The sequence below is a fragment of the Pseudophryne corroboree genome, chromosome 8 (genome assembly GCF_028390025.1).
Source record: "Pseudophryne corroboree isolate aPseCor3 chromosome 8, aPseCor3.hap2, whole genome shotgun sequence".
In the NCBI taxonomy this organism is placed as follows: domain Eukaryota; kingdom Metazoa; phylum Chordata; class Amphibia; order Anura; family Myobatrachidae; genus Pseudophryne; species Pseudophryne corroboree.
The window spans coordinates 128,629,143-128,653,961 of NC_086451.1; the positions used below are offsets into that span (position 1 = coordinate 128,629,143).

The window sequence follows — 24,819 nt, forward strand, 5'->3', positions numbered from 1 at the left end:
CAGATATATCTGATGCAATATATCATGTGCCAGATCGCATCAGATATATCTGATGCACACATGCTACATGTGATTGATCTGATGCTGCTGCTGCCGCTGTTCCCCCTCTTGGTGGGTGGGAGTGGTCAGGGAGATGCCAGTCAAGTGACGCTTCAGATGAATCTGATCAGATACATCTGAAGTAAAAAAAACAATCCGATGTGCACCTGTTTTCTTCAGATTCAGATAAATAGTTGGGGCAGCCTCAGAGATCTGTAGTTCAGACATATCTGACACGGGAGTGAGCATTGGATCTGAAGAGCCATCCAATGTGACACTTTTCTTCAGATATGACGGTCAGATGCATCGAAATCTGAAGAAAACTGCCCAAATCTGACTAGTGGATGGGGGCCTTAAAACATTCTGTGTAAGCTCATCGAAATTCATGTACATTATTTAAATGTTATTAGTAATAATAATACAGATTTTACTTTGGGAAATGTGAGCTCAGCCATTTATTATGCCACAACTCCTCAAAAAAGCAGTGCACCTCTGGTCCTCAAGCTGTAAAGCACAGGCACGCAGCAAACAGTACAGACTAAAAAAAATCCCTAAAGTAATTTGAGCAATTAACGTTATGCTATTACGTTCTCTGTAAATGCTTTCTGCAGTTTCACTCTCGGTCCAGTCCTAAATCCCATGTATACTTGTAGCGCTTCTGTTTGCAGAATCCTTTCTCCGGACAGCCCACACACCCTCATTACCCTAGCACCACCTCCAGGGACTTTCCGTATCCTGAGATAAAGCAGGAAGGCTGGTAGTAAAGCACAGAACTGCATGGTCGGTGCATACAAACTCAGCAGCATCGATGAAAGGAAGTGGAAGTACAGTAGTAGTATCGACTGTAGGCGAGACACTCCCTGCAAGCTGGATGGGATGGGATGGGAGGGGAGCAGTGGACACATGGAAAGAGTGGGAGCTGATGCCTATTTATTGTCCGACCAGAGAAGCAAGCAACATGCTGTACTGTATATGCCTAGGCTTTGGGTCCTGAGCTGAAGCAGCAGCTGAGCAGGGACAATGGAAGCTAGAGTTGAGATGTTGCAGGAAGAAGATCGCGTTACTCATTGCGACAGAAGCTCTCACCGTGCGCAGGACAGGAGCATTAGGAGGCTGCAGTGGGCTGTCGCAGGCTGTGTGCTCTGCATGTGCGCTGTCGTGTTTCTGACAGCGTACCAGATGTTTGGAGGTCTTATTTCTTACAGGAAAGACAAGGTAATAAAGGTGGCATGGAAAAAGTCTTGAGATCTTCATGTGAAACTAATAATCAATTGGATATGTCTATGCACTTTTCTTGTCACAGTATTAAAATAGCTTTCTCGGAAATTCTTAAAATCACTGTTACTGTGAAAAATGATAATATGCATTTCTAGTGGTAGGACTATGGGTATAGTGTTGGCACTACAGAAAACTTAAGCAATGGGAAATTTAAAAACAAAATCTGGTGTTATATATATTTATTTATAGCTGTACTATCCTTTGATAAGGGATTAACTACTTTTATATACACTTTTAAGGTGCTGTCACGCAGGCACTTTAAACACAATAGCAAGGATATTCAATTGTACTTGATGACCACCAGCTTTGGCAATTTTCCCTTGCACCCCATAGAGGTGAGCGGGAGATTTTCCAGATTTCTAATGTTCTCATGTTTTTCACTGGCAAAAATGAGGGGGGGGGGGGGGGGGGGGGTTCTGGTTGCCTGGAAGCTCCCCTCCTCCTGGTAAGTGGCTCAAAATATGACAACAATAGCAATGGTATATAACGAATACTAGAGCCGCCACATCATGCAGTTCATGGGACAGAGCAGAGCTGCTGCACAAGGCCAGTGGTAGCAGCTTCGGCTACCAAGTTTGCTATGTGTGGGGATCTGAGTCCTCAATCAGTGCACTAGATCAGTATGTGTGGGGATCTGAGTCCTCAATCAGTGCACTAGATCAGATAGTATCTACCAGGAAGTAGAGATAGGAGCCTTACCTTGAGGTGGGAGAATGTGTGCTTAGAAAGTGCAGTACTGGTGCGATTATGTTTGAGTATGAATGTTTGTATGTTATTATTATTATTATTACCAGTTAAATATATAGCACACACTTATTCTCCAGCGCTTTACAGATAATATTTTGGCCATTCACATCAGTCCCTGCCCCAGTGGAGTTTACAGTCTATATTTCCTACCACAAGTACACACATTTACACTAGGGTTAATTTTGTTGGAAGCCAATTAACCTATCAGTATATTTTTGGATTGTGGGAGGACACCGGAGTACCTGGAGGAAACCCATGCAAGTACAGGGAGAATATACAAAATCCACACAGGTAGAGCCATGGTAGGAATCAAACCCATGACCTCAGTGCTGTGAGGCAGTAGTGCTAACCATTACACCATCGGTGCTGCCCTATGTATGTATGTATGTATATATGTATGTATTTATTTCTTACGGTATGTTAAACGTTTTCCTGACCAATTAGTTATATTATTTGAATGTTAGATACAGCCTATACTATAGACTATCTGTAGTGTTAAATATTAATACTGTATTCCATATAGTATACAGTGTATACTCGCACTTGCCCCAGTGTTCCACAGAATGGGAGATTGCGTACTGCATTTAGATAAAACCCCTCTAGAAATCCTGCTTTTGCCACTGTTTTTGCTCATACCTCTATAGGGTAGGAGCAAAAAAACAAGCAAGGTAATGTTTTCTGTATAACGTGCGTTATGGTTTCAAAAGATGTTTCTATAGAACCTTGTGGGTAAATGAATCTCCCGCTAGTTCTCTCAGATTTTACAAACGTGTTTTATTTATTTTATCCCCAAAAATGCAGTATTTATGGGGGGAGATGTACTAAGCCTGAAAAGTGATAAATATCACTGTGATAAAGCACCAGCCAATCGGCTCCTAACTGCCATGTCACAGGCTGTGTTTGAAAAATGACAGTTAGGAGCCGATTGGCTGGTGCTTTATCACAGTGATATTTATCACTTTTCAAGCTTAGTACATCTGGCCCATGGTATTGATATTGATGTATTAATAAAATGCTTTGTGTTGTAGAAATCAAAAATCTATTTATAAAATATTCTGTTGCATTTTAAAATTGGGATATCTCACACGGGGGCAGATGTATTAAGCCTGGAGAAGTGATAAAGCAGTGATAAGTTGAAGGTGATAACGCACCAGCCAATCAGCTACTGTCATTTTTCAAACCTGTAATGATTGGCTGGTGCGTTATCACCTTCCACTTTCCACTTCTTTATCACTTCTCCAGGTTTAATACATCTGCCCCATGATTGATAAAATGCATCTGAGTGCTACAGCCATAAAATGAAATGCTTACTCAGTTTTAGGGTAAGCAAGAAAACGTTTGCTCCTTGGCTATGCTATAGATTGACTACTTTTATTTATTTTAGACTTTTGTGAAAAGCATTCATTTGATTGATCACTTAGCTAAGCTACACATATGTATAAATGACACAGGAAAAACGTAGGTCACAGAACAGTACATGCATAGATGGGATGCAGTTAAATTGCCGATGGTCGGGATTCTGGCGGCCAGGATACCGACGCCGGAATCCCGGCCACTGACAATGCAGACAGCTGGAATTCCAGCTAACAGGGTCTATTCCCACTCGTGGGTGTCCACGACACCCATAGAGCGGGAATATAAACTGTGGCAAGCGCAGCGAGCCTTGGGGACTATTTGCGCTCGCCCAGCTGCCGGCATTCTAATGACCGGGATGCCGTTATCGGTATACTGATGACCGGCATCCCGGCCGTTGGTGTAGCATACTGATCCAACATAGACAAATACTGTCAGTGAGCTTTTGTAGATTTGTTTGGGGAATATTGACTGATGAATGCATTTTAATTTCTTTTTCTTTTGTTTTTGTTTTTCATAATAGGTCCAAAGTGAACCTTCCAAAAGAGTGGGTATGTGTCAAAGACCTGTATTTTACTTATTCCTCTTTTGTCAAGCTGTGACATCATGTACCATAGGCTGTTAGTATTTGGCTGCTAGGCCAGAAAACGGGATGCGGTCAATATCCTGCTGGACGGAATCCCGGAGGTCGGAATCCCGACACCGGAATCCCGACCGGCACAATCCCGACATATTCTCCCTCCATGGGTGTCCACAACACCCACAGAGGGAGAATAAATTAGTGTGACGAGCGTAGCGAGGCACCGTGCCCGTAGTGTGGCGAGCGCAGCGAGCCCGCAAGGGGCTGTGTTGCGCTCGCCCCCCACTGTCGGGATTGTGCTGGTCGGGATTCCGGTGTCGGTATTCCGACCGCCGAAATCCTGTCCAGCGGGATTTCGTACTGATCCCCAGAAAACAGATTAACACTTTGGAGAAAGTAAGTAGACTGTTGCTAGTGAGTGTGGCATGTGTGACCAGACCTGGCATACCATGATTTCAATGCTTGGGCAAAACCATTGAACAATTTAAGTTGTCCTGTTTGTAAAGAATCTGAGTGACTAAATCAATGGAAAAATACTTGTACCATCATTTAAAAGGACTACAGTAAGGAAACTACAGACACAGCATCATGCTTCCTGTGTTTCAGTTGTTTACTACAACTAGTTTCAAGGATACAAGTACAAAGAAAGGTGCTTACCTAAATAGCCTCCATCACCCACATGGACACACCAGCATCCAGTCACAGATGCAATCACATTATTCGCCATTATGGATGCTGGGGGCCGGGTCAGTGTCATGACAACCAAATACACCCACTACATACAGGATTAGACTGGCCCACAGGGGTACAGGAGAAACCCCCGGTGGCCCCTTCTTTCTGGGGGACACACCTTCTCCTCTAGGGATCAGTTTCCAGACTGTGCACTTTAATTATACATTAGGCCAGTGGTTCCCAAACTTTATTAAGTCACGGCACCTGAGAGTATCAGAATTTTTTTCCACGGCACCCCTAGGCCAAAAGTTTCCTATTGAAACATTCAGAAGTTGTTGTTTTTTTTTATTAAGTCAAGTGTGTTTATACAGTATGTCAGCTTTAGGGTCAGTTATGTGGTGAAGGACATGATTCGCTTCTGTTTATCCACATATTTCAGGATTGGCAGCCACAAGCACTGGTTTTGTTTATTACATTGACTGTAAATAATTTGAATTGTTCCTGAACCACTAATCTAGGGCACACCCCTGCAAGTAGTCCGAGGCACCCCAGGGTGTTTCCGACGTTTCATGCCCTGGTCTGACACTGATTACAAATAAAACACATAACAAAATATAAGAACAAATAATATATATACTCTATAATCAAAACAGTCCATCAAACTCTTAAATAGTAGTCATACTATATGCATATTAGAATACCAAAAAGTTTATTTTTTTAATATAAATTTACAAGTATGAAAAAATGCCTGACCAAACACCCCTAGCGGGTATAGGCCGTTGGGTCCACGATAGGTCGACATGCATTAGGTCGAAAGGGAAACTAGCTAGACATGGTTGTTAGGTCGACCTGTACTAAGACGACAGGTGAAAAGGTCGACATGAGTTTTTGGATTTTTTTGGGTGTAGTTTTCTTCGTAAAGTGACGGGGAACCCCAATTAGTGCACCGTGTCCCCTCGCTTCGCTCGCCATGCTTCGGGCAAGGTTATCGTTCCAATCGTAGTCCACGTGAATCATCAAGTATGGAAAAATCAAAAAAAGAAGAAAAAAAAATGTGAAAAACTCATGTCGACCTTTAGACCTGTTGTCCTAGTACAGGTCGACCTGATGGCCATGTCGACCTAGTTACCCTGTCGACCTAATGCATGTCGACCTATCGTGACCGACCCTATGATTGTTGACTTAAGTTGGGTTGACCTAACGACCGTATCCCCTAGCAATACATTATACGCAAAGCTGTCTAGCAGTTACTGTATCTATAGAAAGGACAAAAAGCTCATTCAGGCCACTTGGAGACACAGTGTTCAGTTTATAGATCCACTGTGCCTCTAATTGCAGCAGCAGCTTATCGTACCCCACAAATTTGTACCGTAAAGTTTTCAGGGAATATAAGATTTGCCTTTGATTGTAGCAAGACACAGGTCCATTATTTGCATGTTTGGATTTGTAACGATGGGAACTGTGGGGGTCATTCCGACCCGTTCGCACACAGCGATTCTTCGCTGCGGTGCGAACGGGTCAGAACTGCGCGAGTGCGCTCCCGGGCAACGACCAGAAGAGAGAAGAAAGTGATCGCATGAAGATTGACAGCGGGGAGGCGTTCCGGGGCGGATACTCACCGTTTTCCGGGCGTGGAGATCTGAACGCAGGCGTTTTGAGGGCAGATGTCTGACGTAAATCCCGGGACCTTCGTCGCTGGATCCGTCGCACAGGGTAAGTAAGTCTTATCCTGGTCTTGTTTTGCAGGAAACTTTTTTAGCATAGCAGGGCTGCATAAGTGATCGCAGGCGTGCTACGCTATAATACACTCCCCCATAGGCGGCGTCAAGTTGATCGCACGAGCAGCAAAAAGTTGTTACGTGCGATCAACTCGGAATGAGGGCCAGTATCCGGACTGATGTGTATGCAAAATCAACGGATAAGAACACGTTATTACATACCAAGAGCCACCACTGCATTACCTATGAAGAAGGGTGCCCCCTTTCCTTGGGGGTAATTCCAAGTTGATCGCAGCAGGAAATTTTTTAGCAATTGGGCAAAACCATGTGCACTGCAGGGGGGGCAGATATAACATTTGCAGAGAGAGTTAGATTTGGGTGGGTTATTTTGTTTCTGTGCATGGTAAATACTGGCTGCTTTATTTCTACACTGCAATTTAGATTGCAGATTGAACACACCACACCCAAATCTAACTCTCTCTGCACAGGTTATATCTGCCCCCCCTGCAGTGCACATGGGGGGTCATTCCGAGTTGTTCGCTCGGTAAAAATCTTCGCATCGCAGTGATTTTCCGCTTAATGCGCATGCGCAATGTCCGCACTGCGACTGCGCCAAGTAAATTTGCTATGCACTTAGGAATTTTACTCACGGCATTTTTATCGTTCTGGCGATCGTAATGTGATTGACAGGAAATGGGTGTTACTGGGCGGAAACAGGCCGTTTTATGGGCGTGTGGGAAAAAACGCTACCGTTTCCCGAAAAAACGCAGGAGTGGCTGGAGAAACGGGGGAGTGTCTGGGCGAACGCTGGGTGTGTTTGTGACGTCAAACCAGGAACGACAAGCAGTGAAATGATCGCAGATGCCGAGTAAGTCTGAAGCAACTCAGAAACTGCTACGAGGTGTGTAATCGCAATATTGCGAATACATCGTTCGCAATTTTAAGATGCTAAGATTCACTCCCAGTAGGCGGCGGCTTAGCATGAGCAAATCTGCTAAAATTCACTTGCGAGCGAACAACTCGGAATGACCCCATGGTTTTGCCCAACTGCTAAAAAAATTTCCTGCTGCGATCAACTTGGAATTACCCCCCTAGTTCTTACACGCTAGGAGAATTGTTAGTAGTGAGCAGGAGACTGAAGCACAGATACTGTATATATCATGATGCAGATATTGCAGCCAAACAGATCTTGAATGTGCCAAAAAGAAAACACAATTCCAACTGAAACATTGGAAGCACAATGCTGTGGGGGTAATTCCAAGTTGATCGCAGCAGGAATTTTGTTAGCAGTTGGGCAAAACCATGTGCACTGCAGGGGAGGCAGATATAACATGTGCAGAGAGAGTTAGATTTGGGTGGGTTATTTTATTTCTGTGTAGGGTAAATACTGGCTGCTTTATTTCTACACTGCAATTTAGATTGCAGATTGAACTCATCACACCCAAATCTAACTCTCTCTGCACATGTTATATCTGCCTCCCCTGCAGTGCACATGGTTTTGCCCAACTGCTAACAAAATTCCTGCTGCGATCAACTTGGAATTACCCCCCACAATGCTGTGTCTGTAGTTTTACTTATTGTAGTCTTTGGAGTGCTGCAATCTATGGAGTTTATATACATATAATATATATTTATTTATTTATTTATTTATTTATTTATTTATTATTCTTTTGTATTTGTCCCTATCTTCACCCAAAGGTAGCTGTCCAATTCATTGAAGTATAGAAATCATCTGACAATAGCAAATGAGCGAAACTACTTGTGCTACTTATATGTGAAATCAATGTTGTAGTTAGGGTGTTGTTTGGGCCCGCAATGTCAAAAATTAGGACAGAGGGGGTCATTCCGAGTTGATCGTAGCTGTGCTATATTTAGCACAGCTACGATCATGTTCCCAGACATGCGGGGGGACGCCCAGCACAGGGCTAGTCCACCCCGCATGTCTGTCCGCCCCCCCCCCCCCCTATCCCGCACAAGTATCGCACAGCGGCAATAAAAGTATAAAAGTATCGCACAGCGGCGATGCTTTTGTACTTGTTGAGTAACTCCCAGCCAGCGCAGCTCCTGCGGCTGGCCGGGAGTTACTCGTCGCTGCCCCTGGTCACAGCGGCTGCGTGTGACGTCACGCAGCCGCTGCGGCCCGCCCCCCGCACGGTCCGGCCACGCCTGCGTTGGCCGAACCGAGCCCCCAAAACGGCAGCCAAACGCCGCCGTGCTGCCCAGCGACCGCCTCTGCCTGTCAATCAGGCAGAGGCGATCAATAGGGAACGACGGCCTTCGGTCGTCCGGCATGCGCCGGCGCATGTGCAGTTTCGACCCGATCGCTGCTCTGCGATAAACTGCAGCGAGCGATCGGGTCGGAATGACCCCCAGTGATAGGTAAACTAATGCTCTAAGCCCAGTCTGGACAATCAGTGGCTCTCCAGCTGTTGTGAAACTGCACCACAGCCCACTGGACACCCGTCCGGCTGACTCCGCTGCTGTATATACCCCAGCTGGGGGCAGTTCGGTCCTGTGCCCCGGGCTGGATGCTGCCACCGCTCTCCCCACTGATTCCCCTCTACTCCCTCCCCACCCAGGAAGCCCCCCTCCCCCTCCGCGTTTTCCGCTCCCCCCTGGGCGCATCCTCTGACTCCAGGCTGATGGCGGTGTAGGCCTCATGCCGAACCTCGGACTATACCCCTCGGCTTGACTCCGCTGCTGCTGCTGGCAGTGTCCATGGAGGAGCCCGGAGTGCTCTTTTTACAGGTACGCGGTGGGGGCCTGGTCCCTCGGGGGTGTTGTTATGGTGTTGCTCCCCAGTGGGGGTACCAGGCTGCACTCTCTCCTGCCTCTCTGTCCCTACTCCCTGCTACCTCTGTCCCTACTCCCTGGTGCCTCTCTCTGGGGGTCTTTCCGACCTGATCGCACGCTACAGTTGTTCGCAGCGGTGCGATCGGGTTAGAACTGCGCATGTACTGGCGCCGCAGTGCGCCGGCGCATGCCAGGCGGCCGAAGGCCATCGTTGCATAGTGATCGCCTCTGTCTGATTGACAGGCAGAGGCGGTCGTTGGGCGGGAGGAGTCGGCACGGCGGCATTTGGCTGCCGTTTTAGGGGCGCAGTCCGGCCAACACAGTGCGTGATCGGACCATGCGGGGGGCGGGCCGCAGCGGCTGCATGACGACACACGCAGCCTCTGCGACCCAGGGCAGCGATGAGTAACTCCCGGCCAGCCGCAGGCACTGTGCTGGCTGGGAGTAACCCACCTCTCTCTGTCCCTACTCCCTGCTACCTCTGTCCCTACTCCCTGGTTGCCTCCCTCTGTCCCTACTCCCTGGTGCCTCTCTCTGTCCCTACTCCCTGCTACCTCTGTCCCTACTCCCTGGTGCCTCTCTCTGTCCCTACTCCCTGCTACCTCTGTCCCTACTCCCTGGTGCCTCTCTCTGTCCCTACTCCCTGCTACCTCTGTCCTTACTCCCTGGTGCCTCTCTCTGTCCCTACTCTCTGCTACCTTTGTCCCTAATACTCCCCGCTGCCTGCCTCTGTCCGTACTCCCTCCTACCTCTGTCCCTGCTCCCTGGTGCCTCTCTCTGTCCCTGCTACCTCTGTCCCTACTCCCTGGTGCCTCCCTCTGTCCCTACTCCCTGCTACCTCTGTCCCTGGTGCCTCCCTCTGTCCCTACTCCCTGCTACCTCTGTCCCTGGTGCCTCTCTCTGTCCCTACTCCATGCTACCTCTATCCCTACTCCCTGCTACCTCTGTCCCTAGTACTCCCCGCTGCCTCTCTCTGTCCCTACTCCCTCCTACCTCTGTCCCTACTCCCTCCTACCTCTGTCCCTACTCCCTGGTGCCTCTCTCGGTCCCTACTCCCTAGTGCCTCTCTCTGTCCCTACTCCCTGGTGCCTCTCTCTGTCCCTACTCTCTGCTACCTCTGTCCCTAGTACTCCCCGCTGCCTCTCTCTGTCCCTACTCCCCGCTGTCCCTCTCTGTCCCTACTCCCTGATACCATATAAAATGTGTATAACATGCTCTTCCTGGTGCAATGTGTATAGGGTGCTCTACCTGGTGCAATGTGTATAACATGCTCTACCTGGTAAAGTGTGTATAACGTGCTCTACCTGGTGCAATGTGTAACGTGCTCTACCTGGTGCAATGTGTGTAACGTGTTCTAATTGGCGCAATGTGTATAACGTGCTCTACCTGGTGCAATGTGTATAGGGTGTTCTACCTGGTGCAATGTGTAACGTGCTCTACCTAGTGAAATGTGTATAACGTGTTCTAACTGGTGCAATGTGTATATGTTGTTCTAACTGGCTCAGTCTGTATAACGTGCTCTACCTGGTGCAATGTCTATAACGTGCTCTACCTGTGTGGTGTAATGTGAATTGGTACTATTATGTGGCCATGCTTTTTCCCCATGAAGCCACGCCCCTACATTCTTGGTGCGCGCCCTCGGCGCGCACTGTCCTTGATTTAAAACATGGGAGGGGGAGCACCAATTTACTTTCTACCAAAGGGCACCAAAATGTCTAGTTACAGCTCTGGTGCAGAGTGTCCTGTACGCTACACTGCCCAGCCAGCAGCATTGTCACCCCCTCCCTCCCCCTTGCAACACTTTTGTAGTGTCCAAGTCTGTTTTTATATTTGAATAATCAATAAGATTAATATGAACCTTTATTACAATGGAACCCAGAAAAGGACAGACAGGACCCCAATTTTTAAAAGTGAGGGGTCCGTGGGACCCATTTTGTTTTGAGCTCAGCGCGATCACTGGCAGTGCCTGCTCTGAACTATGTTACATAATTTATAAGGTTACACAGATGTGTTCTCACTTAACTGTCCTTCTGGCTGGACATAACTTAGAGTGACATGAAATGATACAAGTGATAAAGGGGTAGATGTATCAAACCTTTGTGAGAGATAGACTGGAGAAGTTTCCTATAGCAACTAAACAGCTTCGGTTATTTTATAGACTGTGCTAGATTAATGATAGCTAGAAACTGATTGGTTTCTATGGGCAACTTCTCCATGCAACTCTCTCTCAAAGGTTTGATATATCTCTCCTAAAGTGTCATAAGCTATTATTCTGTAGAACTCTATTGTGTAGCTTCTGATGTGCTTGACATCTCATGATAAGCTATCACAAAAGATCATTGTGTATTGTATGTCCAGCCAGAACAATCATTAAATGAGCATTTTTTCTTCCTCCGTCCACTAGGGGGCACAGGGAACACTGGGTATAGTCTGGTGAGGAGAGTCTTGTCACCAAACACATAAAGCTGTATTTGCCAGCATGTTCAGGCTTCCTCTCCAGCATACCCCGCCCCCAACCACTTTCAAGTTTGGTGCCGGCAGGATAGGGCACCATTTTACGGGAGGCTGCTATTAAGTGGTCCCCCAGAGTTATTTTAATGTTTTTCTTTTTCGGTTTTTACTTTGATTGGTCTTTTAGTCATCCTATAGGATGCCTGCACAGACACTTCAGCACCGGCAGTGGCAGCACCGGTGCCTGGGTCGGTGACTTCCACCGCAGGACTCCGGGAGGTCAGGCAGCCATAGGCGTACTCCACCACACCTGGACTTCCCGCAAAAGCTGCAGCTAGATGCACGGAAAGGTGCTTGCAGGGAGCCGCATCATCATAGCTTTCACTGCTGGTACAGGAGACCCCCAGCAGTTTGGGTAATTGTCTGTAACGTGGTCTGCCCACACACTGGACCACCAGAGCGGTTTGAAATAGGACATCGCAGCAGTGGTGAGACCATTGTCCCTGGTGGTTTTTTACCTAAGCAGGGAGGCAGGCACATCCTGTTGGCCCCTTCCCCCAACCTTGAGCCCTCTTCCAGCATAGCTGATAGCCCATCTCAGCCTTACTCCTCCTCTTTCAACCCCCTCCAAAAACGCTGGACAGCCATTTTAAAGCACGTTGCTGCATCACCAGTCACACAGAGAGAAGCTTAGGCTCCTGTACCCTTCATACCTTGCTCCTAGCAGCCGGGGTATTATACAGAACTCTTTCCTGCTAGTCTAGCGGGATTGTTTCTGTTTGCAAGTGTTTGTGAGGCTGTTACCCGTGTATGTCCTGCTGTATTCCGGTCACATTCGTTCCCCCCTGAGCCTGTGCTTCTGCAGTGGCTCTAGATATATATTATTTAAAACACTTATTTAGGTACATTGTCAGCAGGCTAACTTGGTTCTTTATAATGTCCAATAACAAAGTTTCCAAGGAGGTGGGTGCTGCTTTGCCACACACTTGTGGAGTCTGTGTTAACATTCTCTCTCACCAGAATCTGGACAATGATGGCCTTTGTATCCGTTGCTTCTCTACACTCTACGGAACATCCCTTCACCCGCGCCATCCTCTCTGGAACTGTCTTGGGCTTCAATGTTAACACGGGTAATGTCTCTGTTAATAGACAGACTTACAGCTCCCACGTCTGTACCTCCGGCTAATGCACCCTCTGATTTGCAGTGTTCCAGTTCATCTGGCTCCACTAACTCCGATGGAGCTTCTGTCGATACACTCCTTTGCACAGTCTGTGCAAATGCAGTCTCTGCCCAACAACTTCTGGACAAGGAGATGTTAGCCAAGTGCAGGCCCTCCTATTGGGAACCCTACGCCCCCTTATCCAAGGGAGAACTGAATAACGATTTTCCCACAGATCAGGACGCTGGGGATTTCGGCACCTCGGAGTTGAGTCCTCCTCCATGCCAGGCGAGTCTACAGTATGTCTCAGACGGAAGTGGTGACAATAGTTAGGACAGTCAACTCTGTTCTCCTAGTGGAGGATTCGGAACAATCTGTGAAAGAGAGAGGCTAATATTTAAGGTGACAACCAAGTTCCTTCCTTTGGCACAGCTAGAGGACCTCCTTGGGGCACTTGGGCTCACCCTGCTAGGAAAGTTTAGTTATCCAAACGCTTAGCTTCTTTTATCCCCTGTGAGCTAAGGATAGAGCCATTTAGAAACTCCTCCTCACATGGATGCCCATGTTGCTCACCTAGTCAGGCCCTCTATCCTCCCTATTCCGTATACTGTACATTTTCCCTTAAGGACACTACTAATAGCAAATTGCAAACATTTCTTTAAGACTGCTTATTCTAATACAGGTGCTATTACACGTCCAGTCCTTGCGTCTACTTGGGTAGTTTAGGCAGCTAGCCACTGGGCGGAGAAATTAGAGGAGGGCCTCTCTTTGGGTGCTAACTGTAGTGACATGTTACCCTTGGTGTCACTTCTTAAATCAGCAATGTCTTATCTAGGGGAAGTAACTGTGAATCTATGATCTTGGCCTTCGCATCGATGGCAGGAGCTAGAAGGGTTCTTTGGATATGCACCTGGTGAGCTGATGCTAACTCCAAAAAGGCATTAGGGGAACTCCCATACTAGGAAGAGATCCGCTTTGGACAGGAGTTTGATAACATTGTTGCCACTTTAGCAGCGTCCAAGATGGCTTTCTTACCATTGGCAGCTCCTCCTAGACCTCGGACCAGTTTTCGCACCTTTCGCCCTTAAGGAAAAGCCTGGAGTGAGGCGTCCGCTATATATCAAGGTTCTTCTTCCAATAGATCTAAGCCTGGGAGTAAACAGTCCTGGACTTCCTTTCCAAACCGGCTGACTAGCCTATAACCTGATGATGCGGCCTCCATCCAGGAGGTTTGGGTAGGTACCGTGAAGGGTGCATGGGTAAAGGGTGTTGTTTCACAGGGCTATGCACTGACCTTTTCGAAGCGTCCTCCAACAAGGTTCTTTTCCACCGGATTTCCATAAAATCCAGGCCAGGCAGAAGCTCTCAGAGTCTGGTCGCTCCCTTCTTGCCTCCAAGGTCATTGTTCCAGTTCTCAACAGGGCACGGATTTCCACGGCAATCTCTTTTTAGCGCCCTATTCTCAATCTCAGGGCACTGAATTAGTATCTTCGGGTTCCCAGGTTTTGTATGCAATCTCTTTGATTCATTATCCTGTCCATGGAACTGAGGGATTATATGACATCTTTGGACTTCCAAGATACCTATCTACACCCCCCTATCAGAAGCGACCACCAGCGGTTTCTCAGGTTTGCGATCCACAACGATTATTACCAGTTTAAGACAATGTGACTCCGATCGTGTACTTCAATCACAAGGGCAGCACTCGCAGCCGCGGCATCCTTCGCTTGGCATAGTGTCATCTTTCCGCTCTGTCAGCGGTGTTCATTCTAGGAGTCCAAAACTGGGAGGTGAACTTCCTCGGCCACTAGGATGTTCATTCTAGTGAGTGTGCTCTTCATCTGGACGTCTTTCAGTTTCTGGTCAGCCGCTGGGGTTGTCCGGACATCTATATTATGGCCTCTCGGTACAATCATCAGCTGCTGAGGTATTACTCTCAAGCCAGGGATCCCGGTGCTTTCCAGCACTGCTGGAATTATGGATGTTTACACTAGTCTAAGTCTTTCCACCCATTTCTATGATTCCTTGCGTGCTTCACAAGTTCAAAGTGGATGGAGGCACAATGATCATGTTGGCCCCAAATTGATCTCAACGAGCTTGGTACACCCATCTCCTATGTCTCTCTATTGACGATCCCCCTGCGCCTTCCTTCGCGACCAGATCTCCTGTCTCAGGGGCCGTGTTTCCATCAAGATCTGGACCGTCTCGCTTTGACGGGATGGCTCTTGAGACATCAGTCTTAAGGGTGAGGGGTTCTCAGGAATGATATACCGTACCATGCTCAATGCACATAAGCCACTGTCGACCCTTATTTATCACTGGGTCTAGCAAACTTTTTTTTCTGCCCTGTCTGTCCTTTTCCAACACCAACTTGCTTTGTTGGTGGATATAAAGACTTTCTTGCATGACATCCTACACTTACAGTCTCCATTTGTCCTTAAGGTGGCTCCTTGGGACTTTTCTTTGCTTCTGCAGGCTCTACAGTCTGCTTCGTTTGAGCCTTACGTGGAAGACTGGCTTGCGTGGAAGACTCTATTCTTGCTAGCCATTTTGTCGGCCCAGCGGGTGTCCATCTTGACTGCGTTTTCTTGGTGCTCGCCGTTTCTAATTTTTCATACTAATCTAGCAGTCCTCCATACCTATTTTGATTACTTGCCCAAGGTGGTGTCCGGGTTCCACATTAATGAAGAAATCGTTGCTCTTATCCAGAGGAGGCCTCTCTAGATGTTGTGTGAGCTCTCCGCATTTATGTAGACAAGACCAGGTATGTCCACAAGTCGGATTCACTTTTTGTTTATAAAGACTCCCAAACTCAGTTGGCCAGCTTTCCAGCAGACTTTGGCCAGATGGCGTCACCTTGCTATTCGCAAATAGTTCAATATTTGCACCATATCTCCCAAAAAAACACTGTCCTCCAGAACCTTACCTGGAAATGGCCACCCCACGTGCATGGTCAGTACCCTCTATGCTCAGTGGCATGATTACTAAATATACCCTTAAGGAATACAATTTCCGAGATAATTGTCAGGAATTTGATGACTGATTCCAATATCCATGGAATTCCTGCCATTTATTATTAGTATTATTGTATTATTGTTTTATTGTTATTGTTATTATTATAGTTCTAGTATTATTGTTATAATAATGATGATTATTTTGTTTTTTAAGGGACAGGCCATTATAATTTTACCAGAAAACCCAGTGCTCATCTGACAGGTAAGAATGGTTTCCATATATTAAGCTATAGCCTTTAATATTCTACACGTTTTAAAGTAATAATGTAATTTTGCTTTTTGGAATAATTTCAGGAGCTGTATAATGATTAATTCTTCACTCATGGCAAATAATGTAACCTAATGTATTTACAAACTCCACTGAGAAGTCAGGGCAGAATGGAGCGGTATTTACTACTTTGCGCACGGGGCCGGACATAATGAAGTCCGAGATGGCCAGAGGTGCGGGTTCCCAGCTGAGCTCGGACTTTTTTTAAAGTGGCAATCATGTACAAGGCAAAGCCATACTTTGTGAATAATTGCCGCTTTAAAAAAAAGTCAGAGTTCGGCCGGGAATACGCACCTCCGGCCAACTCAGACTTCATTACAGCCAGCACATTACAATTTTGAAAGCTTCAATTCTTTTCTCATTTTCAAATACCTGAATTTATGTATAATGCTTTTATTTTATTTCCTCTCTCCTTTCCACACTTTTATACAGAATTTAATAAATATATACTGTATATAAAATTCTGCTTCTCTATCAGGTACAAAACAGAGTGGCTCAAATGTTCTACAATGGGAAGCCCAACTTGGACTGGCATTTACCAGAGACGGAATGCAGTATGTGAACAATTCTATACAGATCCCAATGAATGGGTATTATTTTGTCTACTCCAAAGTGTCCTTTTCTGGATGCAGTAAACAGAAATCTACAACACAGAATATCTTAAAGTCAAATAACGACTATCCAGCACCTGATGTTCTACTAAGTGGAATATCATATTGTGTTAAGGAACATGGGCAATTTTATCCAATCTATCTCGGTGCCCTTTTTGAGCTAAAGATAGGTGATAAATTGATGGTAAATGTGAGTAATATCAAACTAGTTGAACCAGCTGAATACAAGACTTTCTTTGGCGTGTTCTTGATGTATGATAGCTATGGATTACAGCTGTGAATGGACAATGTTGCTATTAGCTATACTGTATTTCCAAAGATTATTAATGTTAATTTATAGATGATATATCTTAAAATATAAACCAAAATTAGTAGATTCAACATTCCTAAGCTTTGTGTTTATAATTCTTCAGAAATGAGCAAATTGTACATCATGCTTCAAACTGGCTTAATACGATCCTTAATATCATGCATTGCATTATCAATTCAATTTCCTGTGTGGCAAACTTCCATGAACTAACATAAACTGATGTTGAAAGAGTAATGCTTTAACACATTGTATTGTCAACGGTTAAGGTTTGCTGCCGTGCAGCAGTAACTAGGGGTCTATTTACTAAGCCTTGGACGGCGATAAAGTAGACTTATATAAAGTACCAGCCAACCAGCTCCTGTTATTTTTTAAAACACGGCCTGTGACACGGCAGTTAGGAGCTGATTGGCGTGGACTCTGTCCACTTTATCTCTGTCCAAGGCTTAGTAAATAGACCCCTTATTAAACGTATACTGTTGTATACCTCACATTTCACAATTTGAAATTCAGCACACTTATGGCTTCCCACCTAACTACACTCCCAAGCATTAGTTGAATATCTTCTTTCTCCCTTCTTTTCTGTAATATACATGGAGAGAGATAAAGTACTAACCAATCAGCTTTTAACTGTCATTTTACAGGCTGTGTTTGGAAAAATGGAATTTAGGAACTGATTTGTACTTTATCTCTCTCCACTTTATCTCCCAGCTTTGATAAATCGCCCCACATAATGATTTAAATGGATGGGTCACTGACACAATACCGCAGGGAAAGGAATTCATAATTGTATACTGTAACTGTTTTTTGGTCTGGTACTGATGTGTTGCATGTTGACCCTATAAATATTGTGTCACTGTAAGAAGAGACCCCAGCTGTGCTCTTCAGAAAGTAGAGCAAGGGCTTCGGCAGGGAGACCTGTCATTGCCAGGCCCTTCACCATAGGGCCCAGTAGCAGCTAAACAACATGCAGTGGCAGCAAATCTATAACTGGCAGAAATAAAGGAATAGACTGTGAGCTGGAAGATGGAAGGAGAAGGGTTTCCCTACAGCAAACTGAGCTAACTTGTTTGGGGTATGAAGGATTTTGGGGTCTATTTACTAAGCCTTGGATGGAGATAAAGTTGCTGGAGATAAAGTACCAGCCAGTCAGCTCCTAACTGCGATGCCACAGGCTGTGTTTGAAAAATGAAAGTTAGGAGCCGATTGGCTGTTACTTACCTCCAGCGACTTTATCTCCATCCAAGGCTTAGTAAATAGACCCTTTACTTTGGTCTGTGGCGCAAATGATGGCGCATCCTTCCAATTTCTAATTGCTAAAGTTTCTCTGCACTAGTTGTTAGATGCTCTGTTTTTAGTGTTTCAACAGAATTGCATAAGATAGACAAAACAAGGAGTCTATTCATGAAGCAGTGATAAGAGTGGAGAAGTAGACCAGTGGATATGTTGCCCATGGCAACCAATCAGCTGCTACGTATAATTTTGTAGAATGCACTTGATAAATGTTACTTCAAAGCTGATTGGTTGCCATGAGAAACTTCTCTACTGGCTCGCTTATCCACTCTTTCACTGCTTCATAAATAGACCCCCAAGTCTCCACATGGGCTTTCTCTGGGTTACTGCATGATACTTGCAGAATTTTTGCCATAAACATGACATGGAATGGGATGCAGTTACATTGCCGGCAGTCGGTATCTCTGCGTTTAGGATACAGGCGCTGGAATCCCAACTGCTGACAATGCTGCCAGCCGGAATCCCGGCTCACAGGGGCTATTCCCAGTCATGGGTGTCCACGACATCCATAGAGTGGGAATAGAACCCCTGGCGAGCACAGCATGGCGAGCTCAATGAGGACTCTTTGAGCTCGCCACGCTGCCGGTATACTGACGGCCAGGATGCTGCTGTCTGTATACTGACTGCCGGCATCCCGACTGTCGGTAATACATACTGATCCCCCTGGAATGTCTGATAGAATCACATTTCCTGAAGGTCAGAGACAACTATTAACTTGGCAAGACTGTATATAGATGTTAGAATCAATCGTTTTGAGAAAACAGTATATTTACACAAAATAAGTAAATAATTTACTATACAGTTACCAGTAACTGAAAAGAAATAGTTTATAAGAAAACATTACTGTAACATTCTTGGTATGTGAATTTCACCAGGAAAAGACCAGACATAAATCATTAAGTAACCGTTAGGAAAATCTCATTCATGCAGTTCTACGACGACTTGGGGCCAAATATATCTCATGAGCACAGGAAATTGGAACGTAACGTTCCCTTTTCCTTTCAAGAATATCCTCTTAGGCAAGAACAGGAACTATAAAATGAATCTCTTGTCTCCGGCGTCACCATGAAAATTATTTTGTCATTAGAATAAAAATACATTTACATAGTAACATAGTATCTAAGGTTGAAAAAAGACAATTGTCCATCGAGTTCAACCTATTTGTGGTCTCCTATGCACGATTATTTTGTAGAAAATTTTGACTGAAGTTGATGACTGCCGTTACGTTGTACCCCTCTTTTTTATAATAACCATAGTACGTGACTATGCCCCGTAACCCTGGATATCCTTATCCATTAGGAATTTATCTAACCCATTCTTAAAGGTGTTGACTGAGTCTGTCATTACAACTCCCTCAGGCAGGGAATTCCAAACACGTATCGTCCTTACTGTAAAAAAGCCTTTACGCCGTATTGTGCGGAATCTCCTCTCCTCTAACCTGAGCGAGTGTCCACAAGTTCTCTGTGTTGATCTAACCAAAAACAGGTCCTGCGCAAGATCTGTATAATGTCCCCTTATATATTTGTAAATGTTGATCATGTCCCCTCTTAATCTCCTCTTTCTCTAACGTCCCAGTGGATGCTGGGGACTCCGTAAGGACCATGGGGAATAGACGGGCTCAGCAGGAGACTGGGCACTCTAAGAAAGATTTAGTACTACTGGTGTGCACTGGCTCCTCCCTCTATGCCCCTCCTCCAGACCTCAGTTAGAATCTGTGCCCGGAAGGAGCTAGGTGCATTTTAGTGAGCTCTCCTGAGCTTGCTATTAAGAAAGTATTTTAGTTAGGTTTTTTATTTTCAGAGAGCTTCTGCTGACAACAGACTCTCTGCTACGTGGGACTGAGGGGAGAGAAGCAAACCTACTAACTGCGGCTAGGTTGCGCTTCTTAGGCTACTGGACACCATTAGCTCCAGAGGGATCGAACACAGGAACTTAACCTTGGTCGTCCGTTCCCGGAGCTGCGCCGCCGTCCCCCTCTCAAAGCCAGAAGACAGAAGCCGGCGGGTTGAAGCAAGAAGACGTCAAAATCGGCGGCAGAAGACTCCTGTCTTCATATAAGGTAGCGCACAGCACTGCAGCTGTGCGCCATTGCTCCCACACTAACCCACACACTCCGGTCACTGTAGGGTGCAGGGCGCAGGGGAAGGGCGCCCTGGGCAGCAATTGAGTACCTCCTGGCAAAAAGCAGCATATATACAGCTGGGCACTGTAATATGCATGAGCCCCCGCCATTATTTTTACACAAAATCGCGGGACAGAAGCCCGCCGCTGAGGGGGCGGGGCTTCTTCCTCAGCACTCACCAGCGCCATTTTCTCTCCACAGCTGAGAGGAAGCTCCCCAGGCTCTCCCCTGCAGAAGCACGATAGAAGAGGGTGAAAAAAAGAGGGGGGGCACATAAATTTGGCGTAAAAACAATATATACAGCAGCTACTGGGTTAACACTAAGTTACTGTGTGATTCCTGGGTCATATAGCGCTGGGGTGTGTGCTGGCATACTCTCTCTCTCTGTCTCTCCAAAGGGCCTTGTGGGGGAACTGTCTTCAAATAGAGCATCCCCTGTGTGTGTGGTGTGTCGGTACGTGTGTGTCGACATGTCTGAGGTAAAAGGCTCCCCTAAGAAGGAGATAGAGCAAATATGTGTGTGAGAGGGTGTCTCCGTCGACAACGCCGACACCTGTTTGGATATGTGTAAGTGCTAAGGTGAATTTATTACACAAAAGATTAGAGAACAGACAGGAAATCTACCCATGTCTGTCCCTATGGCGCAGAGACCTTCAGAGTCTCACAATGCTCACTATCCAAAATAATAAACACTGATATCGACACAGAGTTTGACTCTAGTGTCGACTACGATAATGCAAAGTTACAGCCAAAATGGCAGAAAAGTATTCAATATATGATTATTGTAATAAAAGATGATTTGCATATCGCTGATGACTCATTTGTCCCTGACACAAGGGTACACATGTTTAAGGGGAAGAAAGCTGAGGTAAATTTCCCTCCTCTCATGAGGAAAAAGAGCGGGAATCTCCAGACAAGAGACTGCAGCTTCCCACAAAGAATTCTCAGGCAGTATCCTTTCCCCACTAGGGCCAGGATGTGATGGGAATCTTCCCCTAGGGTGTCACGTTTGCCCAGAAGGTAGCCCTAGCTATTCTCAGGGATCCTGCAGATAGCGTGTACATTCTGGTACACTACTCAGACCGGCGATTGTGTCGGCATGGGTTTATAGCGCTAGGGCGGCGTGGACAGGTACCTTATCAGCAGAAATTGAGACCCTAGTATATATATATATATATATATATATATGTATATATATATGTATATAGAGAGATATGTATATATATTAAAGATGCTGTCTTAAGAGATATATATAATCGAACATGCGCATAGAGACATGAGTATACTGGGTCCTAGAGTCAAAGCTATGTCGATTTCTGCTTGACGTGTCCTGTAGAATATGCAATGGACAGATGATGCCAACTTAAGTGGCATATGGAAGGCTGAGGATTGTGTGGAGAAGGGTTCTCGGACCTGGTCTCCACGGCTATAGCTGGTAATTCGGATATTTTGCCTTATATTCCTGCACAGCCTAGGAAAGCACGTCATTATCAAATGCAGCTTTTCGAACAAAGAAAAGTCCGAGATGCGTCTTTCTTGCCAGAGGCGGGGCCAGAGGAAAGAAGCTGCACAACACAGCTAGTTCCCAGGAACAGAAGTCCTCCCCGGCCTCTATGAAAATCCACCGCATGTCGCTGGGGCTCCACAGACGGAGCTAGGCCCGGTGGGGGCACGCTTTCGTAAGTTCTGCAACAAGTGGGTTCACTCCCTGTTAGATCCCTGGGCAATAGATATTGTGCCTCAGGGATACAAGCTGGACTTTGAGAAGATGCCTCCTCACTGACGGCCCTGCCGGCTTCCCCCCACGAGAGGGAAACAGGGTTAACTGCAATTCACAAATTGTAGCTTCAACAGGTGGTGGTCAAGGTTCCCCTCCTTCGACAAGGAGGGGGTTATTATTCGACCATGTGGTAGTCCCGAAACCAGACGGTTCGGTCAGACCCATATTGAATTTAAAATCCCTGAACATATACCTGAAAAGGATCAAGTTCAAGATGGAATCGCTGAGAGCGGTCGTTACAAGCCTGAAAGGGGGAGATTTTATCGTGACTCGGGACATAAAGGAGGCATACCTTCATGTCCCCATTTATCCACCTCATCAGGCGTACCTCAGAATTGCGGTACGGGATTGTCATTACCAATTTCAGACGTTGCCATTTGGTCTCTCCACGGCCCCGAGAATATTCACCAAGGTAATGGCGGAAATGATGGTGCTCCTGCGGAAGCAAGGTGTCACGATTATCCCGTACTTGGACGATCTCCTCATAAAAGCGAGATCAAGAGAGCAGTGGCTGAACAGCGTATCACTTTCTCTGGAAGTGTTACGGCAACACGGCTGGATTCTATATATTCCAAAGTCGCAGTTGGTTCCTACAGCTCATCTGCCTCTCCTAGGCATGATCCTTGACACAGACCAGAAAAGGGTTTATCTCCCGATAGAGAGAGCTCAGGAGCTCGTGACACTGGTCCGGAATCTATTAAAACCAAAACAGGTGTCAGTGCATCACTGCACTCGAGTCCTGGGAAGGATGGTGGCATCATACGAGGCCATTCCTTTCGGTAGGTTCCATGAGAGGACCTTCTAATGGGACTTACTGGACAAAGTGGTCCGGATCACATCTTTAGATGCATCGGTTAATCACCCTATTCCCCGGGGCCAGGGTGTCTCTCCGGTGGTGGCTGCAGAGTACTCACCTTCTCGAGGGCCGCAGGTTCGGCATTCAGGACTGGGTCCTGGTGACCACAGATGCAAGCCTCCGAGGGTGGGGGGTAGTCACTCAGGGAAGAAGTTTCCAAGGGCTGTGGTCAAGTCAGGAGACTTGCCTTCACATCAGTATCCTGGAACTAAGGGCCATATACAACGCCCTAAGTCAAGCGGAGACCCTGCTTCGCATCCAATCGGTGCTGATCCAATCAGACAACATCACCGCAGTGGCTCATGTAAACCGCCAAGGCAGCACAAGGAGCAGGGTGGCGATGGCGGAAGCCACCAGAATTCTTCGATGGGCGGAGAATCACGTACGAGCACTGTCAGCAGTGTTCATTCCGGGAGTGGACAACTGGGAAGCAGACTTCCTCAGCAGGCATGACCTCCACCCGGGAGAGGGGGGACTTCATCAAGAAGTCTTTGCACAGATTGTAGGTCGGTGGGAACTGCCACAGGTGGACATGATGGCATCCCGCCTCAACAAAAAGCTTCAGAGGTATTGCGCCAGGTCAAGAGACTCTCAGGCGATAGCTTTAGACGCACTGGTGACACCATGGATGTTCCAGTCGGTTTATGTGTTTCCTCCTCTTCCTCTCTTACCCAAGGTGCTGAGAATCATAAGGAAAAGAGGAGTGAGAACAATACTCATTGTTCCGGATTGGCCAAGAAGGACTTGGTATCCAGAGCTGCAAGAAATGCTCACAGAGGACCCATGGCCTCTGCCTCTAGGGCAGGATCTGTTGCAGCAGGGACCTTGTATGTTCCAAGACTTACCGCAGCTGCGTTTGACGGCATGGCGGTTGAACGCCGGATCCTAGTAGAAAAAAGGGATTCCGGATGAGGTTTTCCTACGCTGATAAAGGCTAGGAAGGACGTGACGGCTAAACATTATCACCGTATACGGCGAAAATATGTTGCTGGGTGTGAGGCCAGGAATGCCTCTACAGAGGAATTCCAGCTGGGCCGTTTCCTTCACTTCCTACAGTCAGGAGTGAATTTGGGCCTAGAATTGGGGTCCATTAAGATCCAGATTTCGGCCCTATCCATTTTCTTTTGTGCCACCAGTGGCACCTTGGGATCTTAACGTGGTGTTGAGTTTTCTGAAATCTCACTGGTTTGAGCCGCTTAAGACCGTGGAGTTAAAATATCTCACGTGGAAAGTGGTCATGCTATTGGCCTTAGCTTCGGCTAGGCGTGTGTCAGAATTGGCGGCTTTGTCATGTAAAAGCCCCTATCTGGTTTTCCATATGGACAGGGCAGAATTACGGACTCGTCCGCAATTTCTGCCAAAGGTGGTGTCATCTTTTCATTTGAACCAACCTATTGTGGTGCCTGCGGCTACTCGTGACTTGGAGGATTCCAAGTTACTAGATGTAGTCAGGGCTTTGAAGATTTATGTAGCCAGAACGGCTGGAGTCAGGAAAACTGACTCGCTGTTTATCCTGTATGCATCCAACAAGCTGGGTGCTCCTGCTTCAAAGCAAACTATTGCTCGCTGGATCTGTAACACTATTCAGCAGGCTCATTCTGCGGCTGGCTTGCCGCCTCCAAAATCAGTAAAAGCCCATTCCACAAGGAAGGTGGGCTCTTCTTGGGCGGCTGCCCGAGGGGTCTCGGCGTTACAGCTTTGCCGAGCAGCTACTTGGTCGGGTTCAAACACTTTTGCAAAGTTCTACAAGTTTGATACCCTGGCTGAGGAGGACCTT

General features: G+C 46.5%; 1 protein-coding gene across 1 annotated transcript; it reads left to right on the forward strand.

The window, feature by feature from the left end:
• Positions 1-555: 555 nt before the first annotated feature.
• TNFSF15 (TNF superfamily member 15) lies at positions 556-19,896 on the forward strand. The gene is made up of 4 exons (XM_063936922.1): positions 556-1,254; positions 3,941-3,968; positions 15,960-16,007; positions 16,552-19,896. The coding sequence occupies exons 1-4, from the start codon at positions 1,060-1,062 to the stop codon at positions 16,962-16,964; spliced, it is 684 nt and encodes a 227-aa protein (XP_063792992.1). The 5' UTR covers positions 556-1,059; the 3' UTR covers positions 16,965-19,896.
• Positions 19,897-24,819: the final 4,923 nt, after the last annotated feature.

Bases quoted from the DNA above. Each gene is read 5' to 3' on its own strand.
- TNFSF15 (XM_063936922.1), top strand. From the start codon at position 1,060: ATGGAAGCTAGAGTTGAGATGTTGCAGGAAGAAGATCGCGTTACTCAT. The intron at 3,969-15,959 runs GTATGTGTCAAA...TTGTTTTTTAAG, and splicing joins TGAACCTTCCAAAAGAGTGG to GGACAGGCCATTATAATTTT. The intron at 16,008-16,551 runs GTAAGAATGGTT...CTTCTCTATCAG, and splicing joins ACCCAGTGCTCATCTGACAG to GTACAAAACAGAGTGGCTCA.